The sequence below is a fragment of the Lepidochelys kempii genome, unplaced genomic scaffold (genome assembly GCF_965140265.1).
Source record: "Lepidochelys kempii isolate rLepKem1 unplaced genomic scaffold, rLepKem1.hap2 scaffold_315, whole genome shotgun sequence".
NCBI lineage: Eukaryota > Metazoa > Chordata > Testudines > Cheloniidae > Lepidochelys > Lepidochelys kempii.
This window is the reverse complement of record NW_027333633.1, coordinates 26,234-44,205: the sequence shown is the minus strand read 5'-3', so window position 1 is coordinate 44,205 and position 17,972 is coordinate 26,234. Positions and strand designations below refer to the sequence as shown.

Below are 17,972 nucleotides of genomic sequence, written 5' to 3'. Positions count from 1 at the left end.
GTCACGTGCCCGCCCGGCCCGCCCTGCGCCGGCCCGCGCCCCGCCCCCACAGCCCCGCCCCTCGGGGTCAGGGGTCACCGCGCGCCAATCAGAGCAAAGAGACCCGCTGAGCTGAGCCGCTTTATTGGGGGGGGGGCGGTGCCCGGGGGGGCGGGATCTCGGCGGGGGGGCGGTGCCCGGGGGGGGGGTCGGGGTCTCGGCGGGGGGGCGGTGCCCGGGGGGCGGGGTCTCGGCGGGGGGGGCGGTGCCCGGGGGGCGGGGTCTCGGCGGGGGGGGCGGGGTCTCGGCGGGGGGGCGGTGCCCGGGGGGGCGGGGTCTCGGCGGGGGGGCGGTGCCCGGGGGGCGGGGTCTCGGCGGGGGGGGCGGTGCCGGGGGGGCGGGGTCTCGGCGGGGGGGCGGTGCCCGGGGGGGCGGGATCTCCGCGGGGGGGGCGGTGCCCGGGGGGGCGGGGTCTCGGCGGGGGGGCGGTGCCGGGGGGGGAGCGGTGCCCGGGGGGGGGCGGGATCTCCGCGGGGGGGCGGTGCCCGGGGGGGCGGGATCTCCGCGGGGGGGCGGTGCCCGGGGGGGGCGGGGGTCTCGGCGGGGGGGGCGGTGCCCGGGGGGGGTCGGGGTCTCGGCGGGGGAGCGGTGCCCGGGGGGGGCGGGATCTCCGCGGGGGGGCGGTGCCCGGGGGGGGCGGGATCTCCGCGGGGGGGCGGGTGCCCGGGGGGGCGGGATCTCCGCGGGGGGGCGGTGCCCGGGGGGGTCGGGGTCTCGGCGGGGGGAGCGGTGCCCGGGGGGGGCGGGATCTCCGCGGGGGGGCGGTGCCCGGGGGCGGCGGGATCTCCGCGGGGGGGCGGTGCCCGGGGGGGGCGGATCTCCGCGGGGGGGCGGTGCCCGGGGGGGGTCGGGGTCTCGGCGGGGGAGCGGTGCCCGGGGGGGGCGGGACTCTCGGGGCCCCCCCGCGCCGGCCGCGCTCAGTCGACGTCCATCCCGGTCACCGTCTCGTCCAGCAGCTGGATCCGCAGGGGGGCGACGGCTTCGCTCAGCACCGCCGAGGTGCCGGCCCGGTACCGGTACCGGCCCTGCCTGCGGGGGTGGGAGTCAGCCAGCGCCCGGCCCGGCCCCCCCGCCCCGGACTCCTGGGTCCCCGCCCCGGCCCCCACGTCCCCCCCGCCCCCGGACTCCTGGGTCCCCGCCCGTCCGTCCCCGACCCCGCCCTCTGCCCCGGACTCGTGGGTCCCCGCCCCGTCCGTCCCCGACCCCCGCCCTCTGCCCCGGACTCCTGGGTCCCCGCCCCCAGCCCCCACGTCCCCCCCCCGCCCCGGACTCCTGGGTCCCCGCCCCCCAGCCCCCCACGTCCCCCCCGCCCCGGACTCCTGGGTCCCCGCCCCGTCCGTCCCGACCCCCCCCCCCTCTGCCCCGGACTCCTGGGTCCCCCGCCCCGTCCCGTCCGCCCCGGACTCCTGGGTCCCCGCCCCCTCCGTCCCCGACCCCGCCCTCTTCCCCGGACTCCTGGGTCCCCGCCCCGTCCGCCCCCCCCTCTGCCCCGGACTCCTGGGTCCCCGCCCCTCCCGTCCGCCCCGGACTCCTGGGTCCCCACCCCGTCCGCCCCGACCCCCCCCCCTCTGCCCCGGACTCCTGGGTCCCCGCCACGTGGTGCCCCCGGGGGTTCTCACCTCTGCCCGCGGGCGATGGGGGTGCGGAAGGGGCGCAGGATCTGGGCCCCCCCCCGGGTGAGGACACACAGATCCACGTTGCTCCCCGAGCCCAGGTCGCCCAGCACCCCGGCCGTGATGGCGTCGGCCAGGAGCTCCTGGGCCTCCGCCAGCTGGGGGGAGAGAGGGGTGAGCCCGCCGGCCCGGACGCCTGGGTCCCCGCCCGGAGCCCCGCCCCACACACCCCGCCCGGACACCTGGGTCCTTGCCCCGCCCCCACACACCCCGCCCGGACACCTGGGTCCTTGCCCCGCCCCCACACACCCCGCCCGGACTCCGGGGTCCTTGCCCCGCCCCCACACACCCCCGCCCCGGACACCTGGGTCCTTGCCCCGCCCCCACACACCCCGCCCGGACACCTGGGTCCTTGCCCCGCCCCCACACACCTTGCCCGGACTCCGGGGTCCTTGCCCTGCCCCCACACACCCCGCCCGGACTCCCGGGTCCTTGCCCCGCCCCCACACACCCCAACCGGACTCCCGGGTCCTTGCCCCGCCCCCCACACACCCTGCCCGGACACCTGGGTCCTTGCCCCGCCCCCACACACCCCGCCCGGACACCTGGGTCCTTGCCCCGCCCCCACACACCCCGCCCGGACTCCCGGGTCCTTGCCCCCCGCCCCACACACCTTGCCTGGACTCCTGGGTCCTTGCCCTGCCCCCACACACCCTGCCCAGACACCTGGGTCCTTGCCCCGCCCCCACACACCCTGCCCGGACACCTGGGTCCTCACTCCACTCCCACACACCTTTCCTGGACTCCTGGTCCTTGCCCCGCCCCCACACACCCCAACCGGAAACCTGGGTCCTCACCCCCACATCCCTGCCCCAACACCTGGTCCTCACTCCACTCCCACACACCCCACCCGGACACCTGGGTCCCTGCCCCCACATCCCCCGCCTGGAGCCTCGCCCCACGCACCCCTCCCAAATGACTGGGTCCTTGCTCCACCCCACACACCCCGCCCAGACACCTGGGTCCCCACCCCCACATTCCCCACCCGGACACCTGGGTCCTTGCCCCGCCCCACCCCGCCTCCACATCCTCTGCCCAGATGCCTGAGTCCTGGCCCCACCCCACCCCCACCCACCCAGCCCGGACACCTGGGTCCCTGAGGCCCCCCTCACCTCCATGTCTGGCTTGAACCGATCTCAAGAACCGCAATGGCCGCCGCAGCCCCAGAGCCTGGGGGCAGGGAGAGGGGGTCAGAGCCAGCCCCATAGACTTCCCCCCCAGACATCCGCAGCCCCTCCCCGGTCCTCCCCCCACAGACACCTGCCCCTCCCTCCAAAGAGCCCATCCCCCACCCAGCCCCCTGCCCCCCCCGCTCACCCATGGAGGTGAAGGGCAGTTTGCTGGTGGAGCCGTGGGGGTGGACGCTGTACAGGTGGGGCCCGGTGGAGTCGACGCCCCCCAGGATCAGCGACGCCCCGATGTGACCCTGGTACCTGGGGTGGGGAGGAGACACTCTCGGAGCCTGTGACATCACCCCCACCCCAGTGACATCACACCGGAGCCTGTGAGGTCACAGCCACACTGGCCCTAGCCCCCGCTGAGTTATGTCACGATGCCCCGCCCTGTGCCGTGATGTCACGTCGTGATGTCACGCCCCGTGTCGCAATGCCCCACCCCATGGTGTGATGTCACACTGCGATGCCCCACCCCATGTGCTGATGTCACGCCGTGACGTCACGCCCCGTGTCGCAATGCCCCACCCCATGGCGTGATGTCACACTGCAATGCCCCTCCCCATGTGCTGATGTCACGCTGTGATGTCACGCGGCGATGCCCCGCCCCTCACCGGAACAGCATCTGCTTGAGGAAGCGGCAGGCGGTGGCCACCCGGGGCGGGCGGCCGGTGGCCAGCGAGTGCAGCTCCATGTTGGACGAAAGCATCTGGGTCGTCACCTCGGCGTCAGCCGCCACCCCCGCCCCACAGCAACTGGGGGAGAGAGACAGGGGGCGGGGCGGGAGTGAGGGGCACCGGCAGGGCTGGGGGGTCAGGGGGGCTGCGGGTCGGGAGTGAGGGGCACCGGCAGGGCTGGTGGCTGCGGGTCGGGAGTGAGGGGCACCGGCGGGGGTCGGGGGGGCTGCGGGTCGGGAGTGAGGGCACCGGCAGGGCTGGGGGGGGGGCAGGGGGCTGCGGGTCGGGAGTGAGGGGCACCGGCAGGGCTGGGCTGGCAGGGGTGCGGGTCGGGAGTGAGGGGCACCGGCGGGGGTTGGGGGGGGCTGCAGGTCGGGAGTGAGGGGCACCGGCAGGGCTGGGGGGGGCAGGGGGCTGCGGTCGGGAGTGAGGGGCACCGGGCAGGGCTGGGGGTCAGGGGGCTGCGGGTAGGGAGTGAGGGGCCACCGGCAGGGCTGGGGGGGCTGGTGGCTGCGGGTCGGGAGTGAGGGGCACCGGCAGGGCTGGGGGGTCAGGGGGCTGCGGGTCGGGAGTGAGGGGCACCGGCAGGGCTGGGCTGGCAGGGGGTGCGGGTCGGGAGTGAGGGGCACCGGCAGGGCTGGGGGGAGCAGGGGGCTGCGGGTCAGGAGTGAGGGGCACCGGGGGGTATTCGGGGGTCACTCACTAGATGTTGGGTGAGATGTAATGGATTTTCTCACAGTTCTTGTCAGCTACAACCATGTCATCGGTGGCGCGAGTGTCGGCCCCGAGAATTATCCCCTCCTGTGGGGAGATGTGGGGCAGGTCAGCGACCCATAGCCAGCCCCACAACTGTCCCCGGCTCCAGACCTCCCCTTGGGACAGGCTTCCAGCCCCTCACCCCCACCTGGGACAGACCCCCAATATCACATACCTGACCCCCCCAGTTCCCCCACCTGTCCCAGCCCCACACCTCCCCTTTGCACACACCCCCAGCTCCGTGGCCACAACCCCTCCTGCCACCATCCTGGAGCCCCAGCCCCCTATCCCAGCCCCCCTGCCCCTGGCACAGACCCCCCACCCTTTCCCAGCCCCCGCCGCCCCCCCATCCCATCACCTTGTAGATGAGGCCAGCGATGGTCGTTCCTGTTTTCCTGGCCTTGGGGGGCAGGAAACCCTGGGGGCCCCCAGCCTTCGCCAGAGCCGCATTCCTGGGTGGGGTAAGGAGGCACCACTGTGGGGGTGGATAGGACATGGGGCCCTTCCCCGCCGGGGGGTGCCAGCCACAGGTGTGACCCACCCCATGGTAGGCACATGCCCCCCTCAGGGCAATCCCAGCCCGTCCTCCGCTCCCATCGGCCCTTCCCCGGGGGCATCGTTCCACGACAACCAACTCGGGGGGCAGGGCCGGGCTAGCGGGGGGCTGCGGGTCGGGAGTGAGGGGCACCGGCAGAGCTGGGGGGGCCCAGGGCTGGGCTAGCAGGGGGCTGCGGGTTGGGAGTGAGGGGCACCGGCAGAGCTTGGGGGGCAGGGCCGGGCTAGCGGGGGGCTGCGGGTCGGGAGTGAGGGGCACCGGCAGAGCTGGGGGGGCCCAGGGCCGGGCTAGCAGGGGGCTGCGGGTTGGGAGTGAGGGGCACCGGCAGAGCTTGGGGGGCCCAGGGCCGGGCTAGCAGGGGGCTGCGGGTTGGGAGTGAGGGGCACCGGCAGAGCTTGGGGGGCAGGGCTGGCCCGGCAGAGCTGCGGGATGGGGGGCAGATTTTGTGTTTCACTTTTGCTCTCCAATCTCAGGGTGTTGCTGGTTGAGGCTCTGGGGGTCGAGCCCTGTGTGGATGCAGGGCCGGGGGGTGGTCTGAGGAGGGACCCAGGTGTCCGGGGGCAGGATGTGGGGGGCCTGTCTGTCTCTGCAAGGGGAGGGGGTGTCTCACCTCAGGCAGTTCTCGAAGGCGAAGCCCCCGTGTGGCTCCGGGGGGGCCTTGTCTCTGTCCATGTGGGGGGCAGGTGCTGGGACTGGGGGTCTCTGGGGGTCACTGGGAGGCCGGGCCTTGCTTGTCCCACGTCTTCCTGTGACTCCGTCGGCCTCGCTGGGTCCTTTCACTTTCCCTTTGGGTCACATGGAGCTGGGCAGGGCCCACGTGTGACGAAGTGGGCCTGTTCTTAATGTTTCCTCTGAATAGTGTGGGGGTGCCTCAGTTTCCCCTAGGCAGTTCTTAAGTATCTAGGGGGTGGGGTAAGGGTGTATGATCATTGCAGGGCCCTGGAGGGCAGGTGTGTGCAGGGGTCTGGACACAGAGAATGGCCGACACCCTGTTTCCTGGCAACTGATGGCCTGGGCCCTTCCCCCCTGGGAGGTGAGAGCTAAAGGGTTGGAGAACAAAGGAATCCGGTGCCCTCCTGGCCCGGGAAAGGGACAAAGCCCAGAGCAGGGGGGCTGGAGGGAGTTTCAGTTTGGGGCTGGCTGGGACATGGAGTGAAGGGCAGACGTGGTTGTCTGGCTCACTGCCCCCCAAAATGGACCCAGCTGAGGGGTCCCGTTCTCTGCACCTACAAGCTCTGTGTTAGACCTTGTTCCTGTCGTCTAATAAACCTTCTGTTTTCCTGGCTGGCTGAGAGTCCCGTCTGACTGCGGAGTTGGGGGGCAGGACGCTCTGGCCCCCCAGGACCCCACCTGGGCGGACTCGCTGGGGGAAGCGCATGGAGGGGCAGAGGAGGCTGAATGCTCCGAGGTCAGACCCAGGAAGGTGGAAGCTGTGTGAGCTGTGTGTCCTGCAGACAGGCTGCTCCCAGAAAGGCGACTGCCCCAGAGTCCTGCCCGGCTTCACGGGGAGCAGTTCCAGAGCATCGCCCAGGGACTCCGTGACACCACGCACCAGAGCCAGGATCCGCCCCACACCCGACTGGACGCCCCCCAGGCCCCATAGCGCCACAGCCCGGCACCCCACACACCTCACACCCCCCAGGCCCCACGGCGCCGCACCCCACACACTCCACGGCCCATCACCCCATGGCCCACCACGTCCCGCACCCACAGCTACGATGCCCCCCACACACACACACACAGACCCCCCCGTACAACACACAACACGCCGCGACCACCCACAGCACAAGCTTCTAGAGAACCTAGGTGCCTGGGGGCCACAAACACACAAACCCCCTGAGATTGGGGAGGGGGGAGGAGGAGCCATGGGCTGGGCTGGCAGGGGCTGCGGGTCGGGAGTGAGGGGCACCGGCAGGGCGGGGAGCCCAGGGCAGGGCGGGCAGGGGGCTGCGGGTCGGGAGTGAGGGGCACCGGCAGGGCTGGGGGGAGCCCAGGGCAGAGCTGGCAGGGGGCTGCGGGTCGGGAGTGAGGGGCACCGGCAGAGCTGCGGGGAGCCCAGGGTTGGGCTGGCAGGGGCTGCGGGTCGGGAGTGAGGGGCACTGGCAGGGCTGGGGGGAGCCCAGGGCAGGGCTGGCGGGGGGCTGCGGGTCGGGAGTGAGGGGCACCGGCAGAGCTGCGGGGAGCCCAGGGTTGGGCTGGGGGGAGCCCAGGGCAGCGCTGGCGGGGGGCTGCGGGTCGGGAGTGAGGGGCACCGGCAGAGTGGGGGGAGCCCAGGGTTGGGCTGGCAGGGGGCTGCGGGTCGGGAGTGAGGGGCACCGGCAGGGCTGGGGGGAGCCCAGGGCTGGGCGGGCAGGGGGCTGCGGGTCGGGAGTGAGGGGCACCGGCAGGGCTGGGGGGAGCCCAGGGCTGGGCGGGCAGGGGGCTGCGGGTCGGGAGTGAGGGGCACCGGCAGGGCGGGGAGCCCAGGGTTGGGCTGGCAGGGGGCTGCGGGTCGGGAGTGAGGGGCACCGGCAGGGCGGGGAGCCCAGGGTTGGGCTGGCAGGGGCTGCGGGTCGGGAGTGAGGGGCACCGGCAGGGCTGGGGGGAGCCCAGGGCTGGGCGGGCAGGGGGCTGCGGGTCGGGAGTGAGGAGCCGGCGCTTGCAGTGACATCATCCTGATGACCTCACAATGCTGCCTAGCAATGACCTCACCGTGGGGGGCGAGGCCTGGGGGGGTCTCTCCCGAGGATGAAATGGGCTGGATGGACCCTGGTTTCCCTGCTTGTGTCTCAGGTCCAAGGTGAGCGAACTCAGGCGTCCGGGACACTCCCCTCCCCCATGGGGGCCACTTGAGGAGGGTGAGCCTGGGCTTTGTCGAGCCTGGGCTTTGGGCTCCTATTTGATCGTCTGATTATTATAGAACCCAGGCGTCCGGGGCCCCATTGGATGTGGGGGGTCTTTCCTATCTCCTGGGGGGCTGACACCTCTCCTGCCCCCCCCCAGGTCTCTGCTCCTGCCCACCTGAAGGTGTCGCCACCCCAAACAGCTGGGTCCCGGCTCTCTGCATCTGGCTGGCTCTGAACCTCTCGCTGCTCGGAGCCCTGGGGGTCGGCGTGGGGCTCACCCGCCGCAGAAAGGACCCAGGTATCCGAGGGGGGGAGGGGAGGGGGAGAAGTGGAGAGGACCCACGTGTCCAGGGGAGAGATGTCATTGGCCCCAGGCGTCGGGGAAGTCCCCCCAAAGCTGGAGCAGGGTCGGGGGAGGGGAAGGAGCTTTACCGAACCCAGGCGTCCGGGTGCCTGAAGTCCCCTGTCCCCTGCTCTGTTGCAGGATCCACCCCGAAGTGATGCTCACAGACTGGGCAGGGGGCCCCCGCCCCAACCCCCTCAGCCCCCCGCTGGAATAAACGGGGAGCCAGACACCGAATGGGAGTCAATTGGGGGGGCTGAGGAAACAGCAGGTGGGGGGAACAGAGGGGGACAGGGGGGTGGCCAAGGGGTGCCGGTGGGCAGGGGTGGGGGGAACAGGGGGTACTGTCAGTGATGGGGGGCAGGGCAGGGGGTACTGGGTTCAGCCCTCAATGGAGCCGACACGGCAGTCAGGGGGAAACATGTTTTATTCCAATCAGCTCCAGGAATGGGGGGTCCCGGTCCGGCTGGGCCAGCGGTTCTGACCCGAGCCAGGCTGGGGGAGGAGGTTGGCAGCTCCAATCTGGGCTGGGGGGGCTGTTCCGATCTGGGTTGGGGGCAGTTCCAGGCAGGTTGGGGGCCCGGTTCTAATCTGGGGGTCGTTCCAGGCGTGGGGCAGTTCCGGGGGCAGTTCCAGGTGGGCAGGGGTGGTTCTGGGGGCGGTCCCAGGGACGGTTCCAGGCGGGCGGGGGCGGTCCCGGGGGGATCCAGGTGGTCCCGGGGCGGATCCAGGCGGGCGGGGCGGATCCAGGCGGGCGGGGGCAGTCCCGGGGCGGATCCAGGCGGGCGGGGGCGGTCCCGGGGGGGATCCAGGCGGTCCCGGGGGGGATCCAGGCGGGCGGGGGCGGTCCCGGGGGGGATCCAGGCGGTCCCGGGGCGGATCCAGGCGGGCGGGGCGGATCCAGGCGGGCGGGGGCGGTCCCGGGGGGGATCCAGGCGGTCCCGGGGGGGATCCAGGCGGGCGGGGGTGGTCCCGGGGGGGATCCAGGCGGTCCCGGGGCGGATCCAGGCGGGCGGGGCGGATCCAGGCGGGCGGGGGCGGTCCCGGGGGGGATCCAGGCGGTCCCGGGGGGGATCCAGGCGGGCGGGGGCGGTCCCGGGGGGGATCCAGGCGGTCCCGGGGGGGATCCAGGCGGGCGGGGCGGATCCACGCAGGCAGGGGCGGTCCCAGGGGGATCCAGGCGGTCCCGGGGGGATCCAGGCGGTCCCGGGGGGGATCCAGGCGGGCGGGGGCAGTCCTGGGGCGGATCCAGGCAGGCGGGGGCGGGTCCCGGGGGGATCCAGGTGGTCCCGGGGCGGATCCAGGCGGGCGGGGCGGATCCAGGCGGGCGGGGGCGGTCCCGGGGGGGATCCAGGCGGTCCCGGGGGGGATCCAGGCGGGCGGGGCGGATCCACGCAGGCAGGGGCGGTCCCAGGGGGATCCAGGTGGTCCCGGGGCGGATCCAGGCGGATCCAGGTGGTCCCGGGGCGGATCCAGGCGGGTGGGGCGGATCCAGGCGGGCGGGGGCGGTCCCGGGGGGGATCCAGGCGGTCCCAGGGGGGATCCAGGCGGGCGGGGCGGATCCACGCAGGCAGGGGCGGTCCCAGGGGGATCCAGGCGGTCCCGGGGGGATCCAGGCGGTCCCGGGGGGGATCCAGGCGGGCGGGGGCAGTCCCGGGGCGGATCCAGGCGGTCCCGGGGCGGGCAGAGCAGGGCGCTCAGACCTTGCAGCCGTGCTGCCCGTAGCCCTCGGCGAAGGCCCGCAGCTGGGCGCAGCGGTTCCGGTTGACCGTGGCCTGACACTGCTTCGGGTCGGGCAGCTCCTCGATCCAGGCGGCCGCGTCCAGCAGGTACCGGCGGCTGGGGGGGCAGTGGGGCTCAGCGGGGGCCTGGGCGACCCCCACCCCTCTCTGCCCCCCGCCCCACTGCCCCCATGGAGCCCTCTCTGCCCCCCGCCCTCCCGCCCTCTCTGCCTCCGATACGTCCCCCCCGCTCCCCCCCCACCCCCCGCACTCACCGGCCCTGGGGGTCCCGGGTGTCCCCGTCCTGCCCCATCAGGAGGTAGCGTCTGCCCGGCCCCAGGCGGATCCGGCACGAGCCCCGGACCAGGAACAAGCGGCTCTGCCCAGCCTGCAGCCCCACGTCCTCCGCTGGGGGGGGGAGGTTAGATGGGGGGTCACCCTGCTCCCTTCTTCCCCGGGCACCCCAACCCCTTCCCCGCCCCTCCCCCCAGCTCATCCCCCACTCCCTCCAGCTCACTCCCCCTCCCCCCACAATCCCCTCTCCCCCAACTCACTCCCCCTCCCCCCAGCTCATCCCCCTCCCCTTCCCCCACAATCCCCCCCACTCACTGAACTGCAGGGGCTCCAGGATCTCGGCCTCGTAGGACCGGAAGCCGCTCAGCTCCTCCAGCCGCTGGACCCGAACCTCGTACGCTGGGGGAAGGGGTGGGGGTCAGCGCGGGGAGGGGTCACACAGCCCCTCCCCCATCCCGTATTGCGCCCTGGGGCTGCTCGGAGGGTTGTGGGGGGCTGTGGGTCAGGGTCTGTGGGGTGATGGGGCGCTGAGACCAAATGGGAATTTTTCATAGTATTTTGCACAAACATGGTGTGTGCCTCAGTTTCCCCACATGCTGCATGTTTCACAGGGTGGGGGAAGGGAGTTTCCTATGGGCTGGGGGCAGTCAACCCCAGACTTTCCCGGGAGCTTGGCCAAAGGCCGGGGCAGGAGGCCGGGCTGAGCCCGAGGTGGGGGGAAGGAGGGGCTGCTGGGGACTTGGGGGTCGAGCCAGGTCTGTGGGGCTGACCCACACCGCTGCCGCTCCCTGCACTCGGCGTTAACAGAGGAGTTTCTACGACGAACCAACCCACATCTTCCCTGCCGGCTGCGGCATGGGGCCGGTGGGGCGGGGCTGTGGGGGCTCATGGGGCGGGGCCAGGGGGGCCCGTGGGGCGGGGCCAGGGGGGCCGTACCATACTGCACCCGGGGGCTATAGCAGGCGAACTCCGTCCGACTGGCCTCCGTCATCTCGTCCTTCAGGGTCCGCCTCAGCTGCGGGCAGGCGCCTGCGGGGGAGATGGGTCAGGACGCCTGGGTTCCCTCCCAACCCCGGCTTGGGGAGGGGAGGGGGGTCCAGTGGTAGAGCAGGCGGGGCTAGGAGCCAGGACTCCTGGGTTCTCTCCCGGCTCGGGGAGGGGAGGGGGGACTGGTGGGTTAGAGTGGGGGGGACTGGGAGCCAGGACTCCTGGGTTCTCTTCTGGCTCGGGGAGGGGAGGGGAGGGGAGGGGGGTCCAGTGGGTAGAGCGGGGGGCTGGGAGCCCAGACGCCTGGGTTCTCTCCCAGCTTGGGGAGGGGAGGGGGGTTTAGTGGGTAGAGCAGGGGGGTCTGGGAAGCAGGACTCCTGGGTTCTCTCCAGGCTAGGGGAGGGGGTCCAGTGGATTAGAGCAGGGGGGCTGGGAGCCCGGACGCCTGGGTTCCCTCCCGGGGGGCGAGCAGGCGGGGTCTCACCTTCGGCGCACTGGCAGACCTCCTTGGAGCACAGGGCGGAGACGAACCTGCTCCGGGCCGGGGCCGTGTAGAAGATGCTGCACTGCTGGGCTGGGGGGAGAGGTGGGGGGTGAGGGGCCAGTGGGGGCGGCTGGAGCCCCACTGCCCCCCATGTGCCCCCTTCCCCACCCCACTCCCATGTATCCCATATGACCCCTCCTGCCCCCCACACTACCCCCCCATCCTGCCCCCCAACTCCTCCCCCTGCCCCCCCATCCTGCCCCCCCACCTCCCCACCTGGCTCGTAGAAGTCGTAGAGGCTGGCGCTGGCCGGCTGGAGCAGGCCCACGGGCACCGTCTGGGCCGCCCGGAACCCCACACAGTCCCGCTCCTGGGGGACCTGGGGGGCGGGACGGGGGTCAGACACCGGGAGAGACCCCCCCACTGAAACCGCAGCACCCCAGGGGGCCCCTCCCTCCTGTCCCCCATCACCGCTCAGCCCCCCAACTCCCCCCACTGCAACCGCAGCACCCCAGAGGGCCCCTCCCTCCTGTCCCCCATCACCGCTCAGCCCCCCAACTCCCCCCACTGCAAACGCAGCACCCCGGGGGGCCCCTCCCTCCTGTCCCCCATCACCGCTCAGTCCCCCAAGCCCCCCACTGCAACCGCAGCACCCCGGGGGGCCCCTCCCTCCTGTCCCCCATCACCGCTCAGCCCCCCAACTCCCCCCACTGCAAACGCAGCACCCCGGGGGGCCCCTCCCTCCTGTCCCCCATCACCGCTCAGCCCCCCAACTCCCCCCACTGCAACCGCAGCACCCCGGGGGGCCCCTCCCTCCTGTCCCCCATCACCGCTCAGCCCCCCAACTCCCCCCACTGCAAACGCAGCACCCCGGGGGGCCCCTCCCTCCTGTCCCCCATCACCGCTCAGCCCCCCAACTCCCCCCACTGCAACCGCAGCACCCCGGGGGGCCCCTCCCTCCTGTCCCCCATCACCGCTCAGCCCCCCAAGCCCCCCACTGCAACCGCAGCACCCCAGGGGGCCCCTCCCTCCTGTTCCCCATCACCGCTCAGCCCCCCAACTCCCCCCACTGCAACTGCAGCACCCCAGGGGGCCCCTCCCTCCTGTCCCCCATCACCGCTCAGCCCCCCAACTCCCCCCACTGCAACCGCAGCACCCCAGGGGGCCCCTCCCTCCTGTCCCCCATCACCGCTCAGCCCCCCAACTCCCCCCACTGCAACTGCAGCACCCCAGGGGGCCCCTCCCTCCTGTCCCCCATCACCACTCAGCCCCCCATACCCCTCCCTGCCCCCTCTCACCGTCTCGAAGTAGAGCAGAAGTCTCTGGCCCTGGACTTCGTAGTGGCTGATGTAACGATCGGCCAGGTCCTTCAGCTGCGGGGGGACGAGGGGGTTACACATGCCTGACACGGCCCCCCAGACATCCCCCAGCTCCGCCCCCACACAGACACCCAGCCCCTCCCCCCACAGCCCCTCCCCCCCACACACAGCCACTCAGAGCCCCTCTCTCCCCCACCCCACTGAGACATGGCCCCCTCTAGGGAGAGGGGCAGGGCGCCCCCTACGGGGGGTGATGGCGCATGAGTGTCTGAAGGTGGCATCAGGCAGGCGAGAGGAGGGAGGGGGGCCAAGGTGGGGGGATGGACGGGGGAGTGGGGGGATCGGGGGCCCCCGACCTTGTCGAGGTCGTCCATGTGGGGCTGGAAGCCGCTCAGCAGGGTGATGTCGGCAATAGCCATGCCGGAGAGACGGGAGCCCGGCTGCCTCCTGCGGGGGAGGGGACACCGTAAGCATGGGGGGGACACCAGGAAGTCCCGCCCCCCGTGTCAGTGTCCTTGTAGCACATGGACATAGAGGAAGTCCCGCCACCAACGGAAAGGAGGTTAAGGCAGAAAGTCCCGCCCCCACATGGATACATCAGACCCGCCCCCATAAGAGTTACGGTATGACAGAAAGCCCTGCCCCCACAGCACATGGACCACAGGAAGTCCCACCCCTGTTAGAATAAGGCTAAGACAGGAAGTCCCACCCCCCCCACAGCACATGGACAACAGGAAGTCCCACCCCTGTTAGAATAAGGCTAAGACAGGAAGTCCCACCCCCCCACAGCACATGGACCACAGGAAGTCCCACCCCTGTTAGAATAAGGCTAAGACAGGAAGTCCCACCCCTGTTAGAATAAGGCTAACACAGGAAGTCCCACCCCTGTTAGAATAAGGCTAAGACAGGAAGTCCCCCCCCCCACAGCACATGGCCAACAGGAAGTCCCACCCCTGTTAGAATAAGGCTAAGACAGGAAGTCCCACCCCCCCACAGCACGTGGACAACAGGAAGTCCCACCCCTTAGAATGAAGCTAAGACAGGAAGTCCCACCCCCCACAGCACAGGGACAACAGGAAGTCCCGCCCCCCAGCAGAAGTGCCGCGGCCCTGGCGTCCCGACTCACCAGATGCAGACGGAATAGGCCACGTCCTTGTCGCGCCTGCGGGGGTCGGCTGCCTCCCTGCGGCGCCGGCGCCGGGCGTCGAACCAGTGGATGGGGTGAAGCGGGGCCTCGGCCGCGGGGGCCTCCCCCTCATAGTCGTAGTCATAGTCATCCTCCTCATCCACTGCGGGGCACAAACCGCAGCATCAGCCCGGGAAGTGGGGGCCGGCCCTTTAACAGGCGTGGCCTAAGCGCGTGGACGCCACGGAGGAGGCGGGGCCTCGCTGCAGCGCTGGAAGCTCCGCCCCCCACGCCAATGGGGAAATGAGAAGGCCTAACGCGCGGGCCCTGGCCGGGGGGCGGAGCCTCGGGCGCCCCGGGAACCCGTCCCGCGCCGGGGAGACTCACCCTCGAAGCGCACGTCCCCGCTGACCGTCACCTCCAGCCCCAGGCTCTGGCAGGAGCCATTGTGCAGCTCCAGCACGTTGTACAGCTTCAGCACCTGGGCAAAGGCAGGCAGCCGGCCAGGAGAACCCAGGAGTCCGGGCTTCCAGCCCCTCCCCCAACCCGCTCTCACCCCCTCCCAGAGCCGGGGAGAGAACCCAGGAGTCCTGGCTCCCAGCCCCCTGCTCAGACCCACCCGCCCCCACTCCCCTCCCAGAGCCAGGGAGAGAACCCAGGAGTCCGGGCTTCCAGCCCCTCCCCCAACCCGCTCTCACCCCCTCCCAGAGCCGGGGAGAGAACCCAGGAGTCCTGGCTCCCAGCCCCCTGCTCAGACCCACCAGCCCCCACTCCCCTCCCAGAGCCGGGGAGAGAACCCAGGAGTCCGGGCTTCCAGCCCCTCCCCCAACCCGCTCTCACCCCCTCCCAGAGCCGGGGAGAGAACCCAGGAGTCCTGGCTCCCAGCCCCCTGCTCAGACCCACCAGCCCCCACTCCCCTCCCAGAGCCGGGGAGAGAACCCAGGAGTCCGGGCTTCCAGCCCCTCCCCCAACCCACTCTAACCACCCGCCCCCACTCCCCTCCCAGAGCCAGGGAGAGAACCCAGGAGTCCGGGCTTCCAGCCCCTCCCCCAACCCGCTCTCACCCCCTCCCAGAGCCGGGGAGAGAACCCAGGAGTCCTGGCTCCCAGTCCCCTAGCTCTAATCCACCAGACCCCACTCCCCTCCCTGAGCCAGGCAGAGAACCCAGGCGTCCTGACCCCGCCCCCAGGCCTGTGTTACTCACAGTCAGGGTCCCCTTTCCTTTCCCTTCCACCTTCACTTGGAGGCTGTCGCCCAAGGAGAACTGGGGGGAAGAAGTGGGGGGGGTGTCAAATAAAATGGTAAAACCAAGGGCAACACTGGGGGGTTGTTAAACCACCTCTCAGCCCATGGGCTGGGAGAAATCGGGGGACACGGAATGGGGTGGGGAGTGGCTGGCTCAGGGGGGCGGGGAATGGGGCTCGGGGCCTGTCCCCTCAAGGGGACACCAGCTCCCATCCGGCCCCGGGGCAGGGACTGGCTGGCTCGGGACGGGAGGCATCTGGGTTCATTCACCTGCAGTTCTTCCTGGATGTGGTTCTGGGATCGGTCCAGGGTGACTTTCTTGGTGCCCGATTTGCCTGGGCTGGAGAAAGTTAAATCCAGCGTGTTCCCTTCCGGGGTGTAGGTGTTGATCCAGTACTGGGAGAGGGCATCCAGTGCCACCACCGTGTCCTGCAAGCAGCCGGCGATGGGACCCAGGAGTCCTGGCTCCCAGCCCCCACACTCTAACCCGCTAGCCCCCACTCCCCTCCCAGAGCCAAGGAGAGAACCCAGGCGTCCTGGCTCCCAGACTCACCCACTCCCCGCTCTAACCCGCCAGCCCCCACTCCCCTCCCAGAGCCAAGGAGAGAACCCAGGCGTCCTGGCTCCCAGACTCACCCACTCCCCGCTCTAACCCACCAGCTCCCACTCCCCTCCCAGAGCTGGGGTGAGAACCCAGGAGTCCTGGCCGGGACCTGTGTGGATTTGAAGCCGCCACCATAGTTCCTCTGCTCCATCAGCCACCGGGCGACCTTCTTGGCGCTTGAGAGGTCGTTGCGCAGCACGAAATGCAGAAGCCCGTAGGCCGTGGCCTCGACTGAGATGGCCGAAGCGGAGGTGGCCCCACCCTGCTCCACTGCCCAAAACATCATGGTCCCCTCTGCGGGGGGAGAGAGACCCAGCTTGAATTTACCATCCTTGGGAGCTGCAGTACCGCCCGGCGCCGCTGGGGGGAGCCGGGGGCTGCAGTACCGCCCGCCGCCGCTGGGGGGAGCCGGGGGCTGCAGTACCGCCCGCCGCCGCTGGGGGGAGCCGGGGGCTGCAGTACCGCCCGCCGCCGCTGGGGGGGTGTCACTGTGACACATTCTGGAGGCGCAGAGGAAGGGTTTCTATGGGGCTCACTCAGATCCCCCAAGGGCAGAGTAAAGGGGCTTCTTCCAGTTTGGAGGTCAGGGATGGGGCAGAGGCTGCAGCGGGGAGCTGGGGGGGCAGAGGCTGAAGCAGGGGGGCTGGGGGGGCAGAGGCTGCAGCGGAGGGGCTGGGGGGCAGAGGCTGAAGCAGGGGGGCTGGGGGGGCAGAGGCTGCAGCGGAGGGGCTGGGGGGGCGAGGCTGAGGTAGGGGGGCTGGGGGGGCGAGGCTGAAGCAGGGGGGCTGGGGGGGCGAGGCTGAGGCAGGGGGGCAGAGGCTGCAGCCAGCAGGACGCACCCGTGTCCTGCAGGGCGAGCGCCCGGAGCCGGCTGTCCGCAGCCCCGATGGCCGCCCCGTCGTCGGAGGCCAGGGACAGGGCGTAGGCCGTGATGGTGGCCGGGTAGGGGGCCAGCCCCTGGTGCGGCCCGGCCGACAGGTACCGTGTGGCCCGGGACAGGCTGCTTTTCTGCGGGGGGGGTAAGATCAACAATCAGACAGACCCCCCCAGCCCCCTGAGTCCCCCCACTTCCCCATCTCCCTCGTAACCCCCCAGCCTGCCCCCCATCTCCACCCACGTGCTCCCCCTGGCCCCCCCCAGCCTCCCCCGTACCACGCGTTGCTGCTGCTCCTCCTTCTCTGCCTTCCGCTCCGGGTCGGCTTCTTGCCCCTCGTACAACCCCAGCGCCTGCTTCAGGGCCACCACCACGAACGCCGTGAGCGAAACGCCCCCTTGGTGCCCCCCGACGCCCCCCTGGGGGGTGAGAGAGCGGGGATGAGCATGCGAGGTGCACGTGCGAGGGACGCCCTGCGGGTTGGTCGCGGTGAGTTCCCCATGTGCCTGGCCTGGGGTCTTAGTGACATCCCCTCTCCCCCCACCGCCCTGGGCCCTGGGGGGTGCCCGTCGGGGCCTGGGGCGTGCGTACAAATCCGCATGTGCACGGCGTGAGGGGGCAGCGGGCTTGGAGTGTGAGTGTGCAAATCTGAGCATGCGAGTCCCAAGGGGCTGGGGGAGCCGGGGGGCACGTTTGGGCGTGCATGGTCGGAGGGGAGCGCGCAGAGCAGAGCGTGCGAGTCCCAAGGGGCTGGGGGAGCCGAGGGCACATTTGGGCGTGCACGGTCGGAGGGGAGCGCGCAGAGCGGAGCGTGCGAGTCCCAAGGGGCTGGGGGAGCCGGGGGGCACGTTTGGGCGTGCACGGTCGGAGGGGAGCGCGCAGAGCGGAGCGTGCGAGTCCCAAGGGGCTGGGGGAGCCGGGGGGCACGTTTGGGCGTGCACGGTCGGAGGGAAGCACGCAGAGCGGAGCGTGCGAGTCCCAAGGGGCTGGGGGAGCCGGGGGGCACGTTTGGGCGTGCACGGTCGGAGGGGAGCACGCAGAGCGGAGCGTGCGAGTCCCAAGGGGCTGGGGGAGCCGGGGGGCACGTTTGGGCGTGCACGGTCGGAGGGGAGCGCGCAGAGCAGAGCGTGCGAGTCCCAAGGGGCTGGGGGAGCCGAGGGCACGTTTGGGCGTGCACGGTCGGAGGGGAGCGCGCAGAGCGGAGCGTGCGAGTCCCAAGGGGCTGGGGGAGCCGGGGGGCACGTTTGGGCGTGCACGGTCGGAGGGGAGCGCGCAGA

At 71.8% G+C, this 17,972-nt stretch overlaps 2 protein-coding genes across 6 annotated transcripts in view; both read right to left on the bottom strand.

The window, feature by feature from the left end:
• Positions 1-867: 867 nt before the first annotated feature.
• On the bottom strand, positions 868-5,799 carry LOC140904581 (proteasome subunit beta type-7-like). Its single transcript, XM_073327009.1, is given in 9 exon segments — positions 868-1,068; positions 1,659-1,810; positions 2,825-2,850; positions 2,853-2,882; positions 3,030-3,145; positions 3,499-3,639; positions 4,265-4,362; positions 4,676-4,769; positions 5,484-5,799. Coding segments are annotated over 9 exon segments (831 nt in total). The 5' UTR covers positions 5,546-5,799; the 3' UTR covers positions 868-956.
• Positions 5,800-8,452: 2,653 nt separating this feature from the next.
• The window catches only part of LOC140904582 (complement C4-B-like), a 35,736-nt gene continuing 26,216 nt past the window's right edge, over positions 8,453-17,972 (bottom strand). For all 5 annotated transcript variants that reach the window (XM_073327012.1, XM_073327010.1, XM_073327014.1 and 2 more), the window contains 15 exons: positions 16,974-17,114; positions 16,661-16,829; positions 15,931-16,115; positions 15,488-15,646; positions 15,177-15,236; positions 14,360-14,453; positions 13,973-14,135; positions 13,203-13,293; positions 12,826-12,900; positions 11,804-11,906; positions 11,528-11,617; positions 10,993-11,085; positions 10,372-10,455; positions 10,038-10,170; positions 8,453-9,880 (listed from right to left, as the gene is read on the bottom strand). In XM_073327012.1, coding sequence (XP_073183113.1) covers positions 9,739-9,880; positions 10,038-10,170; positions 10,372-10,455; positions 10,993-11,085; positions 11,528-11,617; positions 11,804-11,906; positions 12,826-12,900; positions 13,203-13,293; positions 13,973-14,135; positions 14,360-14,453; positions 15,177-15,236; positions 15,488-15,646; positions 15,931-16,115; positions 16,661-16,829; positions 16,974-17,114 — 1,782 coding nt within the window. In that variant the 3' untranslated portion in view covers positions 8,453-9,738. The remainder of the gene's footprint in view (positions 9,881-10,037; positions 10,171-10,371; positions 10,456-10,992; positions 11,086-11,527; positions 11,618-11,803; positions 11,907-12,825; positions 12,901-13,202; positions 13,294-13,972; positions 14,136-14,359; positions 14,454-15,176; positions 15,237-15,487; positions 15,647-15,930; positions 16,116-16,660; positions 16,830-16,973; positions 17,115-17,972) is intronic.